The sequence below is a fragment of the Podarcis melisellensis genome (genome assembly GCF_964234715.1).
Source record: "Podarcis melisellensis genome assembly, chromosome: 11".
Classification (NCBI taxonomy): domain Eukaryota; kingdom Metazoa; phylum Chordata; class Lepidosauria; order Squamata; family Lacertidae; genus Podarcis; species Podarcis melisellensis.
Genome location: NC_138543.1, coordinates 29123078 through 29143179, shown reverse-complemented (window position 1 = coordinate 29143179; position 20102 = coordinate 29123078). Strand labels below are relative to the sequence as shown.

Genomic DNA, 20102 nt, shown 5'->3' with positions numbered 1-20102 from the left:
CCCCTTGTTTCCTAAATTTAAATCAAGCTCCAAGCAGCAATTAGGCATAATGGAGGAAATGACAGCTACCTATTTTGTATTTGTTCCCATCCTCTCTTCAGTGGCAGACCTGGGTCTTTAAAATTTCATTGGGACCCTGCCCGCCCGCCTCTTGCCTTCTGTTCTTCTCCATTCGCTACATTATAGTACAATATTAAATAAATTACATGCGTGTTAATGCCCTAAATTTGATAAATCTTTTTTCGCCTTGCAGATCCAGACCATCTTTGTGCCGGATAGCAGTGATATAAAGTTTTTCAGTTTGGACCAAAAGCACTACTTGGTTATTGCAAGTTGTATGCCTGAATCCAATTCTCTCCAGGTTGAAAGACCTTCCTTATTCTTCCTGTGTAATGTGTGCTTGTTCTTTAGACTGTTTGAGATCAACGTATTCAGAACTTTTGCAGCATTCTGAATGGTTTAAGCATCTGAGTAGAAATAATGCACCAAATTCAATTTGATGTAATTGAAGTAAGAAGACGGGGGTAATTTCTGTCGTTGTTCAATAATTTGTAAATTGACTGCAGATGCTTACTATATATTTTCATAAACAAGATTTCTAAAGCACACCAATAAATATAGCTAGAATAAATATAGCTAAAATAAGCTATATTATTCTGCAGTTGTCAGAGGTGCTTCTTTGCTTACTGACTAAACTGCTTGTTCTGGTATAGACAATAAGTTACAAATTTGGGTTGTATTGGACTTACATGCACCCTATCATAGCTTTCTGTTTGTAAGTACTGCATTTGTTTCTGATACATTTTAACATGACTTCTGATTTCTTTGTGTATAGTCTGAGCTGTAACAAAAGGTGTTTTCTTCTCCCCTCATTTTCCACAGATTTTCCTCTGGGATAATGGCGTCTTTAGATTCCATCATCAGCTCTCGGTGAATGGAGTTCTAAGCGTGGATCTTTTCTCAAGGGGAGGCACTACATATCTAGTTGTGGCTCCATCAGACACCTCACATGCTCCTCTTTTATACCAATGGCCAGATAACAAATTTAGAAAGCTTCATGAACTGCCAATCAATGGCGTAACAAGAGTCAAAGCCTTCATTTCTGGATCTGACATCTACCTAATTTTTGCAAAAGGTATTCATACAAACAAGAACTGTTTGACAGAAATACATTAAGATTCAGCTGTTACTATGGAAATAGAAACATGAAATGGGAACGGAAATTACTTCTTTATGACTCTTATCAAGAAAATGTTTCTATGGCCTCTTTATTATATAAAAAGCTTGTCCTTGCCAATGTAATTGAATAATAAAAAATGGTAATAGTAATATTATTATTTCTTCTATCTTGTTCTTCCTTCAAAAGGAACTCAGGATGGCTAGCAATGATCAAATGTGCAGCAGATACTTTTTCAAGAAGCACATCAGAAGCTAGTAATTTACAATTATTTTGATTTCTACATTTTATTTGATTCTTAATTTTTTTTAAAAAAATCTTTATCAAATACTTTCACTTAGGTAGAAATTAATAAATAAAATCCCAGAAGTTGGTCCCATCTGTGGTTCTAGTTATATCATACTTTTGCTTTTCCTGAGATACATAACATAAATAAATACTTTCAGGTACTATGGTGCTAGTCACTGTGCAAATAATTACCTGATAATCTTGGTTAAAATATTTGCATGCAAGCTTATGCTCTTCCTCTTCTTATTCTCCACAGGGCCCAACAATACATGTGAAGTTTTTGTGTGGGAGACAGGACAACCTTCATTCAGGCATTTTCAGTCCCTTTTTATAAAAGCTGTAAATGAAATCCATACTTTTGTCCCACCCTCAGGTGTAGGTATGTGGGGTTTTTTGGTTGGTGTGGGGAGAAGGTCCTCTTACAGTTGGCTTCTATAAAATGCTTTCCCAACACTTTGTATCATCTCCTTGTTGGAAAAAGTATGTACATGGAAACACCGTGTATAAATAGCACAAATACTCCTTTTTGCTGCACATGCACGCTGAGAGATGTTGCAGTTGGCCATGGTTTCTCAGTGTACATATGCAGGAAAATGATTCGGATACATTTATTCTGGTGTCAAAAGGTGTTTGAAGGTCTGAATCTAGAAGGATACTTAATGGGCATGTTTTTGTTGTTTTGTTGCTGATATTACCGTATTTTCTCTGTATGGCATACTAGTTCTGTGTAGTATCATGGAGTTGCATGAACACGAACATGAAACTAATATACTGAAGGATATTGATGCCAGGTTTAGAGGAAGTAAATAATTTAATGCAGGAAACATTCTTCCTATGAAATCAAAATGAAATGTCAATATTAGACAGAAAAATAAAAAGAGTTGATGAGACAGAAGTAATGTTAATTGTTAAAGCAATTTTATCCAGGCAGAGCAAGCATTTCATTATAGTTGAAAACCATTCTTTTCTAAACTTTATTTTTCATGTTCTAAAAAATAAGTTGAAAACTTTACTTGAAGTAAAAATATAAAGAGGAATTAAATGTTAAGCAGATGCTTAGATGTAACAAACATTGAAAGCAAATTAACCAACTAGCTCTTCTTTTCTTTCAACATAAACATTTTAAATTTGTCCCTCTAAAGTTCTTTCCTTTTTCTGTTTCTTGATGCAGGCCATTTGCTCTTTGCTAGCAAGGATAAATCAGCTCTGTATTCTTGGAACTCAGAAAAAAACCAGTTCTCTCCATTGCTGGAAGCCCCTTCTGCCAATCATTTCACCACTGTCAGTGTAGTGTCTCTTAATTCCAACAAAAGTCTAATTGTCTTGTCTGCAGAATCCTACTCCTATGTTTATGAGCTGACTGCAGTCTCCAACCAATCAGATTTTATACCGAGGTAGGTTCCTGATTTTATCCATTGACTTACAAGCAGACGGAATGAGTTTTCCTGTCTAGTTTTGGTTGTAATGTCTAAAACAACTTTTATATCCACAATCTTCTTTCTCTTCCCTTTGCTTTAACTTTATGGGACCCTTATATGATCCTATAATCTGCACATCAGTTCTGACCCTTTGAATATCTAGTGAACATGCTATAGTCAGAAAGCTTTGTACAAATCAGTCACTGAGAATACTATCTGTGGAGCTATGTAGAAACCCAGGATAGAGTAGGCAGGGAGTAAACAGACATGCTGTAGTAGGAGCCAAACTAGTCAGGATAGAAGCCTCATCTGCATTATACATTTAAAACAGTCTAATACCATTTTATACAGAAATGGTTCCCCCCAGTGAATCCTGGGGACTGCCATTTAATAAGGGGTTCTGAGAGCTGTTGGGAGACCTCTGTCGCCCTCACCCTGGAGGTAAAAGTCTTTATTAATCTGATGTATTGCTCATTCCAGTCAAAAACACCTCCTTCGTCTTCTTGAGTTCAAAGGAGTTTAAAGTTAAGGTGTGTTCTACTCATAACCATCCCTACAACATGCTGGCTCAAAAGAGGAAGAAAATACAATATAAATTGTTTGCTTAAAGTATGTATGAGTAATATGTTTCTTGTAATGCTACATAAAATACAACAAATGGTAACTGAAAACTTAGGAGTCAAATTTATACCTTTTAATTATTATGGTCTGTGATACATTATTTTTGCATGACAAACCCATTTTTTTGCTATAGTTGTCTTGGATAACTAGTCTTTAATTATAATTATGCTCTCTATATGTGTTTTTATGCTAGTTCAGGTGAACTGATATTTGAACCTGGAGATCAAGAAGCTGTAATAGCAATCAATATATTTGATGACACAATCCCGGAGGAAGAAGAATTTTTTCGAGTATGGCTGAAAAATCCAAAGGGTGGTGCAGAAATTGGTCCTAATGGTTATGTTACCATAATTATACCACCAAATGATGATGCCCATGGAATTGTTGCTTTTGCCCAGGTTATTGAGTTATATTAGAATATATTTGCAGTAGACCAATATCAGAGCAATGTGAATACTTAGATCTATTATTCTGATGCATTATTATTATTCACACCTTCTTTATATGGATGAAAATAAGTATGTTAGATGTAAGGCTACATAAAATCATGTCTAAATAGTTCCCCCTTGCAAAATAGCTCACCATGTTATTCACTGTAACTTGGAGCTTTTTATCATGTAATTCGCTTAGCTTACAATGGAACAAATTATAATAATACATGAAATTAAATTTACTGCATTTGGACCTCTTAGCTTAGGGTATGTATGTGGATTCCATCTCCCTTAATTTTATCTACAGAACAAACCTGTGAGGTTAGTTGGTCTGAGAGAGAATAGCTTGCCCAATATCACCCACTGAGCTTCACTGCTAAGAGGGGCTCAGACCCAGGTCTCTAGTCCAAGTCCACCATTCTAGTTGCTGCTCTATGCTAGTTGCGTGTGGAGGTCCCCAGGGCCACCCCAATAACTCACACATCACACCAAATCTTTTTGTTTAAGGTTTTTGGCATAATTTTGGTCACAGCTTTATTAAAATACAAACATGTGAGTGGTTGCTTAGGCATTGGTTGCGACTATCTGCCCCCAGCGTGGGGGACAGACTGACATTCCGCACGCCTGCGAAAGTCAGAAAAGGGGAATACTCTTGGGGGTAGTGACGGAGCAGGGAAGCTGCCCTCAGCCCTCCCCAAATGCAGCCAGGATCTCTTGCAGTGGCCGAGCCCCCTTGACAGGGTGGACAAGCAATAGTTAGCCCCCGATTCCTTTAACGGAATCCCTTGCAGCAGCAGCATTAGAGGGGCAGGCACAGCCAATCCATGCCCCTCAACCAACCAAACCATAAACCAATGCCTAACTGCAACCTTACAAGTTGTGACAATTTGCTATGCAGTAGGCAAAAACCAAATAGCCCCAGCCAATCAGCCAGATGGACAAAATTCCTACCGGGCCCCTGCCCCAAAGCAGATGACCCCATGACAGGCATAGCAAAGGTCAAAGCAAACAACCCTTGTTCTAGGGTGGGGGGGACGGGCAATCCGATGCACGGGCAAAAAGAGGAAGCCCTAGCCTCATGTAAGGAGTTTAAGCATTTCTGGCTGTCAATCAACAAATGGCAACATTAACTTCTTCCCAACAACAAGGGAAGCCCAATTGTTTCAGTGGCCAACGGTCAATTAGCCCGCCCCACAACTTTGGAGTGTCCTGGCGGCCCCCATCGCAACATGTGCTCTCCATGAAGGAGAACACGCCTTTCCTGAAACATATGCGAACTTGGACTATTTTAAAACATGAAGTTAATGTATATGTAAAACTCCTTATATATTGATTTGGAAATTAAATATGAAGAATCAAGTCCGTCCGTCCCCCCATGCTACTTAGCTGTAACCTTTTTATGCATTCCTGTTGAAGTTGCTCACATGCTTTTCTATTTCATTTGTACATTTTTTAGAATTCTTTATTTAAACAAGTAGAAGAAATGGAAAAGGACACTTTGATCACCTTGAATGTTGAACGCTTAATAAGTACCTATGGGCGTGTTACAGTACAGTGGAAGGCCCATGGGAGCATTGACGATATATTTCCAACTTCAGGGGTGGTACGTATTTTGTCAAGCTGAATATTAGCTGCAGAAAATGTGTAAAGCTCTAATTACTAGTATACAAGTAATCTAATTAATTACTAAGTTGCATATGTAAGCACTAAAAATCATGTTTGCTGACAGATGAAAAAGTTTTCTTCTATTGACTTATGATGTCATGGATAATGACTTGGTCATTTGAAATGCACTTTGGTTTCCATTGTGAGCAAATGCAGCCATTATGAGCTCCTGAGGGGCATGAGACCATATGGGATATGAACAAACCAGCCTAAATCATGAACTACTTCTTGCATGAGCAAAATTACAATCTGCAACATGTCAGTGTTTGTAAAAAGCAAAAAAAAAAAAAAAGGAGGAAAAGGTTCTGACCTCCCTTTGCCTCTTCAGCCTGGTCCTCGGACCCTTGTCGGCACAAAAAGAGTCCACGAGAATATCCTTGCAGAGTTTTATTCTTAAAAGTCTTTGTGCAAAACACGACTGAATAACTCCACACACCAGCACCAACCAACCCAAACACCAGCCTCAGCAACAAACTAACATTTCTCACTTATATATACAACTTGGTGCAGACCGCTGAGTCATGCTGACCCAGCTTTATTCGCATTAAAGAAACAGCGGCCATTTTAGCCGTGACACCCCTTCTGTTTCTTTAAATGCGAAAAACCCCAACAGAAACAATACATACATACATTATATACATAAACCCAGTTTTGTCATCAGTTCATTATGGCATGTTGCTGGCAAAGGCTTGGTGAACAAATCAGCAATATTATCTTGTGATTGACAATACTCCAGTTTGATTACCCCATTCTGTACACAATCTCTAACATTCGCATGACGGATAGCAATATGTTTTGATGCGGATTTCATTATTTCCGAGCCCGCTAATGCAATGCACGATTGGCTATCTTCATACACTTGGATAGGCAAATCAACTTTACAATTTAGATCTTTTAGTATCTGTATAAATCACATGATTTCATTGCATGCTAGCGACAGGCTCCCATATTCTGCCTCACAGGATGAGGTTGCAACAAATCCTTGTTTCTTTGACCTCCACCCAATTATGGAATTGGCAAACATCACAACCATTCCACTTGTAGATTTTCTGGTAGCTACACAGCTTCCCCAGTCCGCATCAACAAATACTTCTAGTTTTTCGTCTTGTGTACTAGATATCTTCAAACATACATTTAATGTCCCCTTTAGATATCTGATAAGCCTTTTCAAAGCACACCAATCAGCAGTACTGGGTTTAGATACACGTTGACTCAGAACATTTGTAGCACATGCAATGTCTGGCCTTGACCACTGGCTTAAATATAACAGTGATCCTATTTTTGAGTGATACAACTCAGGCTGATCAAATTTATCATCACACACTGTCTTTGGGAAATCTGGTGTCATGGGAGTCTGAACTGGCTTGCAGTTTTCCATGCCAAACTGCTCTATCAAACGAAGAATTTTCTCCTTCTGACTCAATAGGAAGCTTCCATCAGCTTCCTGCCTTACTTCTACTCCCAAGTAATTGCTTACAGGCCCCAAGGCTTTAAGCTTAAACCTCTTTTCCAGTTGACTTGTGAGCTTCTGGATCTCATCTGTGGAACTCCCTGCCACAAGCAAATCATCAACAAAGACTAAGAGCATTAGATATTTGTTGCCTGATCCCTTGGTGTACAGGCATGGATCAGCCACACTCCTTTTAAAACCAAGTTTTACAAGGGCTTCATTTAAACACTGGTTCCAACACCTTCCACTTTGTTTGAGACCATAAACAGCCTTTCTCAAACGCCAGACTGCACCATTCTCCTCTTCAAACCCAGGGGGTTGTCTCATTAATACTTCATGGTCTAAATTTGCATGCAGATATGCAGCATCAACATCAAAATGGTGCACTGCTAGTTGTCTTACAGCAGCAATGGAAAGCATTAAGCGAAAAGTTTCACTCTTTACAGTGGGAGAAAACACTTCATCATAACTCTCCCCTTTAATCTGAGTGAACCCTCTGGCTACTAATCTGGCTCGAAAACGTGGTTCCCCAGATGCAAGGGTTTTCCTTTTGTAAACCCACTTGCATGACACCACTCTGCCACCAGGTGGCGGCATTATGACCTCAAACACTTTGTTACGTTTAAAAGAGTCCATTTCTTCTTTCATAGCTTGTTCCCACAAAGCACGTTCCCCAGGGGGTAAGTCTAAGACTTCATTATAACTTTGTGGTTCCACACAACTCACATTGCATACTCTCACTCCTCCTAGGGTCAAACGCTGAGGAGGTACACCCTTGTTTGAACGCTGGGAGCGCCTAGGCACTATTACTTCTTCTTCCCCCCTTATCTCTGGCTCTTCTTCCTCTTCCTCTAGAGAAGTAGTATCTTTTGCCACATCTTTTGGGGAAATCTGTGCCTCCTCCTCCTCCTGCTCCTGCATTGCCAATGGCTGAGAAGAAGCCTCTTCTCTTACTTGCAGGGGCAGTAGGCAATCTGGGTTGGCATGGATCACAGTCCATCTGTCCTGGTCAGCGAAGTCTGCACTTCGTGACAGAACCACTCGTCCTGGGCGTAAATTGAAACGCCACCCTTTGCCATAGGACTGATATCCCACAAACCGCAGTCTCTGCGCTCTAGCACCCCCTTTCTGGCGCTGGGCTTTGGGGATGTTTACATGTGCCCAAGCACCCCAGTTATGGAGCATTGTCCACTCTGGTTCTTTCCCAAACAACACACGATAAGGAATATCTTTTATAGAGCTAGACCAGGTTCTATTAATCAAAAAGTTCGCTGTCAGAAAAGCCTCGCCCCACAGCCTATGGTTGTGACCCAATCCTGCATCCACTAGCAGGCAGTCCTTTACTGACTGTATTACAGCCCCACGTCTTTCACACAGACCATTTTCAGCAGGGCTATAAGGGTTAGTCAAACGATGAGTGATCCCCTTACGTCGCAACCATGTCCCAAATTGTTTGTTCAGAAATTCTCCACCCCTATCTGTTTGCAACTGCACAACAGGGCGAGCGAAGAGCTTTTCAGCTTGGGCAACCCATTCTCTGAATGTGGGGAAACACTCAGATTTCTGCTTTAACAAAAACAACCAACTAAAACGTGATTTATCATCAATTACCAGAAAAGCATATCTGGCGCCTCCTTCAGTCTTCTGTGGAAAAGGGCCTATCACGTCACAATGGACAAGTTCTAAAACCTCTTTAGATACTCTGTCACTTTTAGAAGCCACAGGCTTCCTCTTAGATTTGGCCATTTTACATACATTGCAATCTAGGAAACAGTTACAGCTGTTTACTTTTAGGTTCTTGCACACCTTTTGCATCTCTGAAAGCACACGGAAATTGGCGTGACCCAGTTTTCTGTGCAGTTCATGTACACACCCCTTATGAACTGGCAAATTATCCTGAACCACCTGGGCTGCTTTAACAGGCTTGTCCTGCATTACATATAACCCATTTTCCAACTTTGCATGGCCACATACCTGAGTTCCATTCTTTATCAGACAGCCATCCCGTGTGAAGTTAACACTATACCCTGCATTAATCAAACAGCTTACAGACAGCAAACAATAGTCCAAACTGCTGACAAACAGAGTCTCTGGTAGAGTAGTGTTCAAGCACTGCAGGAAACATGTTCCCTGGCCATCAATCTTGCTTCTACGACCATCAGCAAGATAAATTGAGTCTTTTCCATCAGCTGGCTTCCCCAGGGTCTTAAAGTCCTCCCGACTGTTGCAGATAATCCTGCTGCTCCCAGAGTCCAGCAACCATGTTCCTCGAGGTATCTTCCTCTCCTCTTGAGAAAATGCAGAAACAAACTGAGCAGAACGCGTGTTCTTCTCTGAAGAGAACCCCTTCTGCTTACGTTTCTGCGTTGATTGCTGTCTCTGCTCCACGTCGTCTCCTGGAAGTCTTGCCCTGCATTGACGTTGGAGATGCCCGGGTTGGTTGCATCTATAGCATCTCCTCACTGCCATGGCCAAGTCCAAACCTTGGCGTTGCTCCATTGGCAGGTTCTGCTGCTGGCCCCCTCGACTGTAACTCCTCCGCTCTTGGAGTTCAGCTTGTTTATCTGACCTTCTTTCTGCTTCTTCGGTCAATCTTCCAACCACATACTCAAGGGTCAGATCTCGGGGACGCATACTCTCCATGCTGTTAATCACGGGCAACCAGCTTTCAGGCAAACTTGAAAGAATAATGTAGGTTTGGTCAGTCTCATCATAACGCTTACCTCTCTGCTGTAGTTGAAGAAACAGAGATTTCAGCGTTTGAAGATGAGTTGCCAAACTCTCACCTTCTTTCATAACAGTCCTGAACAGCCTTCTGGTCAGAGAAATTATAGTTCCAGCAGTTTCTCTGACATGCATTGCCCTTAATAAATTCCAGCACTCAAACGCTGTGCTGGCATTTGCTACATGCAATAACTGAGAGTTGCTCAAACACAGCATAATTTGGGCACGAGCCCTTTCATCTAGCCGTTTTTTCTCAGCAGAGTCAGTCCTCAAAACCTCAGTTTCAACACAGTCCCATAGTCCATCTCTCCTTAACAACTGCTGCATTTTAATTGACCAACTCAGCCAGTTGCTTTCTGAGAGAAGTTCAAAAGGGATGCCTCCCCCAATATTTACAACTTGGGAAGACTGGAAATCTGCCATCTCTGCTGGTGCTTGCTGAGCCCCTTCTGTGGGGCCTCCAGCAAACTCTCCAGACTCTCTCTTTAGAGTCCCACTAGATGGTCCTGGCTGGCACTCACCGGCTTCTAGCTGCTGCCTCTGTTGACCCTCAGGTCCCGCCTGGCTCTGCAACTGGTGTAGCCGCTCTGTGAGTCGCCTACTGTGGTCCTCTAGCAGTTCAAACTGTTCCAGTAGCCGACGCTGAGTGCTTTTCTGGTCCTCAGATCCTAGCTGCTCCAGCGTCGCTGCAGACAGTTACAGCTTGCCACCAACGCAGAGCCACCGGCTCCATACACCACCAGGACTCACCAGCTCCCTGCTGAGATGCTGTCAGTCGTTTTGCACTCTGCACATGCTCAGAAACACTGGGCCCATAACCTGTCAGTGTTTGTAAAAAGCAAAAAAAAAAAAAGGAGGAAAAGGTTCTGACCTCCCTTTGCCTCTTCAGCCTGGTCCTCGGACCCTTGTCGGCACAAAAAGAGTCCACGAGAATATCCTTGCAGAGTTTTATTCTTAAAAGTCTTTGTGCAAAACACGACTGAATAACTCCACACACCAGCACCAACCAACCCAAACACCAGCCTCAGCAACAAACTAACATTTCTCACTTATATATACAACTTGGTGCAGGCCGCTGAGTCATGCTGACCCAGCTTTATTCGCATTAAAGAAACAGCGGCCATTTTAGCCGTGACACAACATGCCTAATTTAAGCCTATTCATTTCAATGGATCTACTCTGAGTAGATCTTAGTTGAATTCAATCTACAGTTTCTGAATCAATGTTTTATCCTAGGCTACTTTTAAAACATTCTGTTAAATATTTCCTCCTCAAAATCTTTAGATTACATTTTCGGAAGGTCAAGCCTTGTCCACAATCACCTTAACAGTCCTTGCAGATGTCATTCCTGAAGTTGCGGAGACTGTGATTATAACTCTTACTCATGTCAGCACTATGGGAGTTCTGGATCCCAAAATTGGAGCCACCATTGATCCAAACAGAGCAAAAGCTGTACTTTCCATTTTGCCTAATGACATTCCTTACGGCACAGTAGGATGGCATACAGACTCTCTCTTTGTTAAAGTAGCGGAACCTGAAGGTGAGTCAATTCTGTGATCCTCCTGTGAAAAGCACATTTTCCTGTGATGGTAATTTGTTTTAACCAGTTTTAATATCAAAATTTAAATTGCTGTAACCCATCCTGGGACCTGCTGGTGATGGGCAGGTAATTAAAAATATTTCCAGGTCTCTTTATGAGAACAGTTCAGCTTTACAGAGCAGTCTTGATTGGGGGCCGGGAAGAAAGAAGTACACCCACCTATTGGCTTGTGCCAGCTGTTGCTTCCCTTGTCCTCACTACATCAGCCCTGAGGAGAGCCTGAGGACCCAAAGTTGCCATCAGCCTGCCCCTTCCTTGCCTCAGAAAGTTTGGGGACTTTCATCTGTGGGGAAAATGCTGGCCATAGCTGTCAGCTCACCTTGGTGCAGCCGAGGCTTCCACAGTGGTGGAGCCCACTATCTACTGGTGCTCCTGTTCACTGGCAGACGGGAAAAGTTAAGATAGCCCTCTTAGTATTTTTTTCCTGCCTAATGAGTTAAAAAAAACCCACACCTTTGAGATGCAGTGATATAGCAGTGAGATCCGTATATTTCAACAAGAGAATGTACAGTATTATCTCTGCATCCTCCATGCGTGCATTTTGTACTTGTGCCCGAGTACAAAACACCTTAAGAGGCTTGCTTCGCAAAATATTTCCACCCTCTGCTGTAGCACAGGGCTTGGCCTTGCATGTTTTAGCCATCTAAATTTGCTTTCAGTCATGTCCAGATTGGGCAGATTTCCTTGGCCCTGTTGATGCAGTTTTTTAAATGTAATTTATTGAATGAGTCGTTGCTGTTCAGTTAGCCCTGCTGGATGCTTTTCAAGTTCTGATATAATGAAAGGGAGCAAAGCAAGGCAGATCCCAACATTTGTTGCTGATTCATTGCATCACAGTGTGTTCTGTTATTTCAACTGTTGTTTTATTTTAAGTAAATATATTGTTTTATTCATTTTAATGCCACTCTTCAGCTGAAGAAAACTCCAGAACAGCCTGGGGTAAGGCAGTCCCTGTCTTACGCTTACAATCTGAAGCATATGACACAAACAGAAAAGGGGCTGGAGCATGGTGGAATCAAACTCTGGCACCACTTCTTAGTTACTTGGTTCTTGTAAGGACCAACCAGAATAAAACTGAGTTGAATCAAATGTACCGATAAAAAGGTAAAGGTAAAGGACCCCTGACAGTTAAGTCCAGTCACGAACAACTCTGGGGTTGTGGCACTCAGTTTGCTTTACTGACCAATATAGCTTTGAATTGTAAAGTGCTACTAGCCCCAGATTTCAATCATTTGCCCCCACCTCCAAGAAATGCTTCCACTGCAGTTGTAACTCACTGAACTAGAAGAAAATAAATTTATTCTGTTTCAGAAATTATATCAAAGACATGTCGGGTAAGAGATCCAATGTGGAGTAATGGTTAGAGTGCTGGAGTAGGACTTAGGGGACCAGGGTTTTAATCACCACTCTGTCATGAAGCCCACTGAGTGACTTTGGGCCAGCTAATGTCTCTCATCATAACCTACTTGACAGGTGTGTTGTGTGTGTGCCACCTTTAGCTCTTTGAAGAAATGGTGGAATATAAATGTAACAATAAATAAATATTTAAAAACTTTATTACAAGTTTTTTCTCCAATCTTTTCAGAGAAACCCACCATCGTTACTTTACATGTTCTTAGAGAACAAGGATTCGCTGGTGATATCAGTGTGCAGTTGATCCCCCAGCCCATTTTTTCAATCCCGCTTGTCAATCAAGCCGTTGAAAATGAGGATTATAGGTTGGAAAACAAGACCATTATTATGCCAGCGAACGTGACAATGGCTTCAGTAAATGTAGTCATTTTGCCAGTGAGTATTTTTCCTTCACTCATGTAGCTCTCCATGGTTGATGTGACTAAGCAGCCAAACTCTACCCAAATTCCTGGGCCTAGTAAATGACAGTTCTGATGACTGGCAAAAGATGCAGCATGCCAGATCATCTAGCAAATAGGCAAATTCACTTCTGTTGCTTCTTACTCCACAGCTGCCGCCTCTGTCTGTGCTCTGTTGATCTACTTCGTTTGTACATGAAGCACATGTGATAAGGGTGTGGGAGGATGCATTGTGATGCATGAGGCCATGATGGGAAACAAAGTTCACAATCAGTGCCCTACAGATGGCATCTAAACAAGTTCTGCTCAGAGCAGGCCCATTGAAATTAACAGAACACAATTAGCCATACCCTTAATTTTATGACTAATATGGGATACAATCCTATGTTCTCAAGATGCACTTTGATAACACACGTTCTAAAATTCAGCCAGGTTTACAAAGCTCAAAATAGAAGAAAATGCTTATTCTAATTTGACTGGACTCCTAAACCAGCTGCCCAATTCTTGTTTACAGTTGGGTCAGGGCACCCATTACTGTTTGGAGTCCTAGACTTTGTAAACACCATATATTTAAAGCACATGACTTCCCTCAGAGAATCCTGGGAATTATAGCTCTTTGAGGGGTAAACTGCAATTCCCAGGATTCTTTGGGAGAATCAATGTGCTTTGAATGTATGGTTTATAACTGCTGAGATTTTCAGGCTGCAGTGATTACTCAGAAATAGTTTCCACTCTGTTTGATAGCGCTTACTCCCATGCATAGGATTACTGCCTTGGTTTCTGCTCACTGAGACTGGACTGAGGTGATGTATGAACTAGGCCAGTGGTTCTGAACTGGTGGTCTGTGGACCCGAGGGAGTTTACATAACCCACTCAGGGGGTCTGTGGCAGCATTCACAACAAAAACTACCACAGAGATATCAAAATTGCCAAAAGTAGGGGGTCCATGGCTTGGCTTTTGAAAAACAGGGGGTCCGCAGTACTTAGCTAATTGGGAACCACTGAACTAGGCCTAGAGTCAAGTACTATGGCCAAAATGCTAGCTCTATATAAGTGTGATGGGGCCTTTATACTTTGCAAGGGCAATTTACATATACAATAATAAGATGCAATTGCAATGCAATATTTTCATAGGCAAAAGAATGGGGGAAGAGTGTGTCCATTTTGTTACAGCCCCAGTATTTGAGAGATTCACATTCCACCTTTCCATTTGTCATTTCCACCCCGACAGGATAACATTCCAGAATTACAGGAGATATTTGTAATCAATATTAGCAGTGTACAGTTGCTGGACTCATCCCTTACTGGCGGAGGGCCAAGTGTGAAAAGACTTGGCTTAGAAATAGCTGAGATAACAATTGAAGAGAATGATGATCCTAGAGGAATATTTTATTTCAGTGCTGCCAAGGTGAGAACAAACTGAAAAATGTCAATGCCCCCATGCTGTCGTTATTCTTGGTCTCAGTAATCTAAAACTGACTTTGTTTGTAGATGGTTGGGCTGATTGGGGCATTTTATATCTCAGCTTAAGAAGCTGAGATATCACTTGCCCTGGGGATGCCAGTGTGGTGTCCCACAGATGTTTCTTTCATCATCCCTGATCATTGGTCATGTTGTCTGGGGCTGATGGGAGCTGGAGTTCAACATCTGGAGGTCCCCACATTGGTCACCTCTGCACTAGCCTTTCAACCACACATGTGACCTCTTTGTTCTACCTTTTGCCCAAGTCATGAGTACATTTGAGTTCACAGTCTGTGTCCCCAAATAGCTGAGCTGTGCAGTCATACAATTATTCACATGCAACATTCAGCAAGTGTATAGTCTGTGCACCTAGGCACTCAGCAGTTGACATGTAAAAATCAACAAGTGTGTGCTTTTTCACATAAACACTTGTACATGTGCAGAGATAGCTTGTACAGTGTAACATGGGTGCAGGCCTACAATTAAACAAGAAAATCTATAAATAACCATTGTTTCCTGTTTCCTGTTTCATCTGAACCAGGAAAGCTACGGTTGCTAGGCTTGGAACATGCCAGATTTTAAAACCAACTTCAAACCATGGTTTGATATCCCAGCTTTTCTATGTCAGAAATGCAATCATTATAGTGCTCTGAATAACTGTCCCAAGCTGAATTTAAAATACTGCTTTCTTTCCAGGATATGAGTGGAATGGTAGCTGGCTTTGAAGTTCCTCCACCAGATAATGTTCTGAAGCTACCAGTTGCTCGAGGGGCAGGAAAATTTGGATCAGTAAATCTGTATTGGGAAGCCACACCTGCCACTGCTAGCCTGGAGGACTTCACGCCGTCATCCGGGAACCTAACATTTGCTGATGGAGAAGTATGGAGTATGCTGATGCAAAAATTCACAACATTTTAGATCATCTTGTACTCCTTAGTTTCTATGTTTTCATGACTATGTTCTTCACATGATGAATGCAGTTAATCATGTGACAGTCCCATCACATGCCCATCACGTTTCCTCTCTTTAAAAAACAAAAAAGAACACAGGCACAGCATCATCCTTCACATATTCACAGCTTTTCATTCTTCATGTGCAATTTGTATGGAAGATTTGAAAGGGATTTGAAAGGCCCCCTGCATAATTCCCTATGTCTATGGCTAGCAAGGTAAAAATGTACCCCAAAAGCAAACACAGTTTTATACAGGTTTCAAAGGTCAGTGCAGATTTTTAGGATTTTTTTAAAGCACCTGGTACATAGACTTGTTGGTTTCAACAAGGACTGTACACTCTCTGTGTTTGGATTTATGGCAGGGTGCCATTCACTGATTGTATTGTCTAAGTCGCAGCATGCTCATCATATAATGATATATGTCACCTATTTCATAGAGTTTTGTTTTGTTTTTCCAGGTGACAGGAGTGATAGAGATCACCATCATAGATGATGACCTTGTTGAGTTTTTAGAGATATTCACTGTCACTTTAGTCAGAGTGACAGGTGGTGCCCGATTAGGGGAGGATGTGCAAGTGACTGTCACTATTCCACCAAATGACTCTCCTGTTGGCGTATTTGGGTTTGAAGAAAAGCATGTAAGTGGTACAATTGGGAATGTTTGTGTGGTCTTGGTTCTGTAGCTATTGAATCACCAATTACTTAAAAATGTCAGGGAAATATTGAATGAAACACCCATCCAAACAAAACTACTTACATTTTATAAAACTTTTATAATGTATACATATTATAAGTGCTGTTGTTGTATAACAAGACTAAAATGTAAAGCCTTGGATCTTGAAATGGCAGCTCATTCACCACAAGAAAGCATGTGGCTGAGAAAGGGAAGAGCTGCTTCTTTTGCATGTTTTTCAAGTAAACTGGAAGTTGTTCTGCCAGTCAACACAGTATGTCAGCTGTGGGGCTGCCTCCATTCCTTGTCTCCATATCTCATGAGCCCAGAGGCTATATAGCCTTCCTTTATTCTTTAATCATTTTAAAATTATCATTTCCGTAATTCTATTAGGAATATTTCTTTAGGAACTACAAACCTACCTCTGGGGCTGAGAGCAAAACTAGCTGCTACAGAAAACATGGCAGCCTGCCGCTGAGTTTCTCCTCCACCACAATTTAGTACAGCTTGTCTCACGCCCCAGTTTCATGTCATCATACTGTGTGACTCCTTTGCCCCTGCCAATGATGTAGAAAGGGCTTGGGGAGACACAAAGTTTGATCATGTCATGACACAAAGTAAATTGCAGTACATATTGTTAGAGGAGGACATCATTTCTTTGGTCCTAACTTTTCACTGATAATGAGCTGGATTGCACAACACGGCAAAACACACTGTGGATTAGGAAGACCATGCGAATGTGTTGGCTTGGTGGGGGAAGATGCTGACAGTTGCTTTGTTCCTCTCTGGTTCTTTTACTGCTGTATCACACTGAGCTAATCAAAGGTTTGGCTTTGTGCGTCATGGTTAAGCTCTCTCCACACTAACCATGAAGAGCTTAGCTCACCGTTGTGCAACAGTAGAAAAAATTGGGGAGGAGCAAAATGGCTGTACACTCCTGTCTGGGAGCCTGCATATTCACACAGTCTCCTTAAACCATAGTTTGGCTTACTGTGCTGCATGAATCAGTGGCTACTTTAGGCCAAAGGTGATGGAAAGTGTCATGAGCAAAGTTGCCAGGTTTATATTTTGGGCATTTAAACTGGTTTCATTTTTCACAGGCAAACGCTCCACATAAAGTAGCAAAATTGCTTGCATATGGAATGGTATTTTTTTAAAAAATGGATTTTTCTCTGTAAATTGAATTTCAAAATTGCTTCTTTGATTTCCATGTATTCCAGTGTTCCAACACAGAGCCTCATTAATCTTTGGTTTGCTTCCTTACCTAGATAGCTTTATTGTTAGAGATGTACATAGTAGCCAGGTTCAGTACCAGAGAAAGGATGTTATTTGTAAGCAGGTTTTTAAGATAGGCATGTTTCAGATCATCCTCAAGCCTGTGGTTGCTAGGAGACTATTGCGCAGGAAGGACACTAGGTTATGTCCATATGACACTGTAAGTGGTACATACTGAGCAGGTTTATAATTAAATGTAATAAACAAATTCATTTGTTTCACAAATGTCATCACTGCTTCAGATGTCAAAAAGAGAAAACTGAACATTTCCCACAAAGTTTGTAACATTTCTGTTGATGGGTTTTGCTGAATGATTGTTCTGTTGAATCAAATACTAGTATTTTGTATGTTTCCCACCCACTTGAAAAAATAGAATAAAAGAAGTAGGAAGTATGAGTCACGAATCAGAATGTTGAGTGTAGAGAGCAAATAGATGTTTTAGTTTCAACCTAGAGAGGCTGGTATGTGCACAGAAGTTGGCTGCTGCTTCTATACAGTTCCCTCCTGGCACTGGATCTGCGCATCTGACTCTAGGTTCTGTATTGGGGGTTCCAGTACTGGATCAAGTACTCCATGTGTGGTACTTAGAGGATGTTAGTGCTGTCTTTCTTTGGACACCAGGTACTTGGTGTTTTGTTTGTGTGTGTGTGTGCGTGTGTGTGTAACTTCCAATTATTTTCCTACATTAGCCTCCACATGTGCAAAATGTGACATATCTGCTCTAACCTTTTCTTGCCTTTGTTGTTTTAGGTAACCGTGAAGGAGCCCCAGTCAATTGATGATCCTGCCGCAAATGTGTTTCTTACTGTAAGTCGGAGTGAAGGAGGCAAGGGGGAAGTTCGGCTCATTTGGATACTAGAGGAGGCAGCTAAATATGATCTCACTCCTCTCAATGGGACTCTTCTCTTTGCTGAGGTAAACCTACTGTTTTCTACCATTTCCCTTTTTTCTTTGATGCTTTTGTATCCATCTATCTGACAACTTCTATTCCAAATGAGTAATTGCCACATTTTTTCTGAGGAGTCCATTTTCTACATTTGTAATTAGACACCTTCTGCTTCACCAAAGAGCCACCTGAGAGGCTAAATCTGTCTTCTCAGAATGTTGTTTAATTAATTAGATATGGTAAATTTTGCTTAGAACTGAAGGTACATTCTCTTCTGTTAATATACTAAGTGACAGCTGTAAGTTGAACTATTGTCTGCTCCATTCTAATACAGATGGAATCCCAAAAAACCATAGTTTTGCAAGCAATTCAAGATGGTCTGTTGGAAGGTGATGAAAGTTACACAATTCAACTGGTCTCTACTGATGGCACAGAGATCTCACCAATAAATGGTAAACATAAGGGGGGAAAGCCATTTCCACTGAATGTCCAAAGACGATAAGTGCTTGAATTATAGGGAGGCCATGGGGGTCCAGCTGGCCTGCTTTCATGGCTTTCCCCTTACCTGCTGTTTGTAAAAGGTTACAGAGAGGCATAATTTGGGTAAATTTGGGTAGAATTAAGGAGTGGATTTGATTAGGTGGCTCTCTGCCCCCAACATTAAGATAAAGTATTTTACTGACCAAGTAAATCAGTGTTTATGAGGCCATTAAAAACATGTGTTTTGGTCAAGCTGTGTTTTGAACTTGAAACTCACATTAGCTGTTATTCTGATACCTGAGTTCTCAAGGGAGAAATTGTGTTGTGTTTTAACATACTTTGTTCCTCCTGAAATTAAGAGAGGAAGGCTGTGGCTTACTGGTAGAACATCTGCTTTGCATGCAGTAGGTCCCAGGCTGAAAGCCTGACATCTCCAGGTGGGGCTGAGAGAGACCCCAATGCATGGCTGTCAACTTTTGCCTTTTTTTAAGGGACATTCCCTTATTCTGAATAGGATTTCTTGCAAGAAAAGGGAAAAGTTGACAGCTATGCCCTAATCTAAAAGCCTAGAAAGTCGCTGCTAGTCACTGTAGACAATACAGAACTAGATGGACCAATGATATGTCTCAGTATAAGGCAACTTTCTCCTATGAAAATAAGGTTTAATTTGAACTGGTATTCAGAGTAGAAATGTAAAACTGCGTCCTGAACACCTGCAATAAATTTCCTTCTGACCTCTCAGCACTCAGTGGAGTTCTTGCCTTGCAAACAAACTTATTAACTGCTGAGCACTAAAGCTCTTGTTTGTCTCAGCCAATTAGCATGTAAAATAAATTAAACTGAAAAATAAACTAATGGTACTTTATAGAACAAGTGGTGATAACAAGGATCGCCTTACAATTTAATTGCAGAGCCTAACGTTAGTGTTTCACAGTGGCAAATTTACACACACCCCCCCAAAAAAAGTTTGACTAAGGCAATAGTGAGAACTAAATGAAAACTCAGCTGTGGGTTCTGTTCAGCAAAGTCACTCAGCTTACCAAATGCTTCTGTCAGTGGAGCTGAGAGGATAGCTGTTTTTTGTTATTCCCTTCTTTCATGCAGCCCCCTAAGCCACCCTAATCTCTGCAGGTTTTTTTCCCCAGGGCGTGTGTGTGGCTGCATGGTATGTGTGGCTTCCCTCCCTTATC

General features: G+C 41.2%; 1 protein-coding gene across 5 annotated transcripts in view; it reads left to right on the top strand.

The window, feature by feature from the left end:
- ADGRV1 (adhesion G protein-coupled receptor V1) overlaps positions 1-20102 on the top strand; it is a 242414-nt gene that overhangs the window by 81211 nt on the left and 141101 nt on the right. For all 5 annotated transcript variants that reach the window (XM_081930116.1, XM_081930117.1, XM_081930118.1 and 2 more), the window contains 13 exons: positions 254-361; positions 883-1135; positions 1722-1844; positions 2637-2859; positions 3698-3902; positions 5392-5538; positions 11059-11314; positions 12960-13162; positions 14417-14593; positions 15343-15525; positions 16057-16236; positions 18297-18461; positions 18767-18884. In XM_081930116.1, coding sequence (XP_081786242.1) covers positions 254-361; positions 883-1135; positions 1722-1844; positions 2637-2859; positions 3698-3902; positions 5392-5538; positions 11059-11314; positions 12960-13162; positions 14417-14593; positions 15343-15525; positions 16057-16236; positions 18297-18461; positions 18767-18884 — 2341 coding nt within the window. The remainder of the gene's footprint in view (positions 1-253; positions 362-882; positions 1136-1721; positions 1845-2636; positions 2860-3697; positions 3903-5391; positions 5539-11058; positions 11315-12959; positions 13163-14416; positions 14594-15342; positions 15526-16056; positions 16237-18296; positions 18462-18766; positions 18885-20102) is intronic.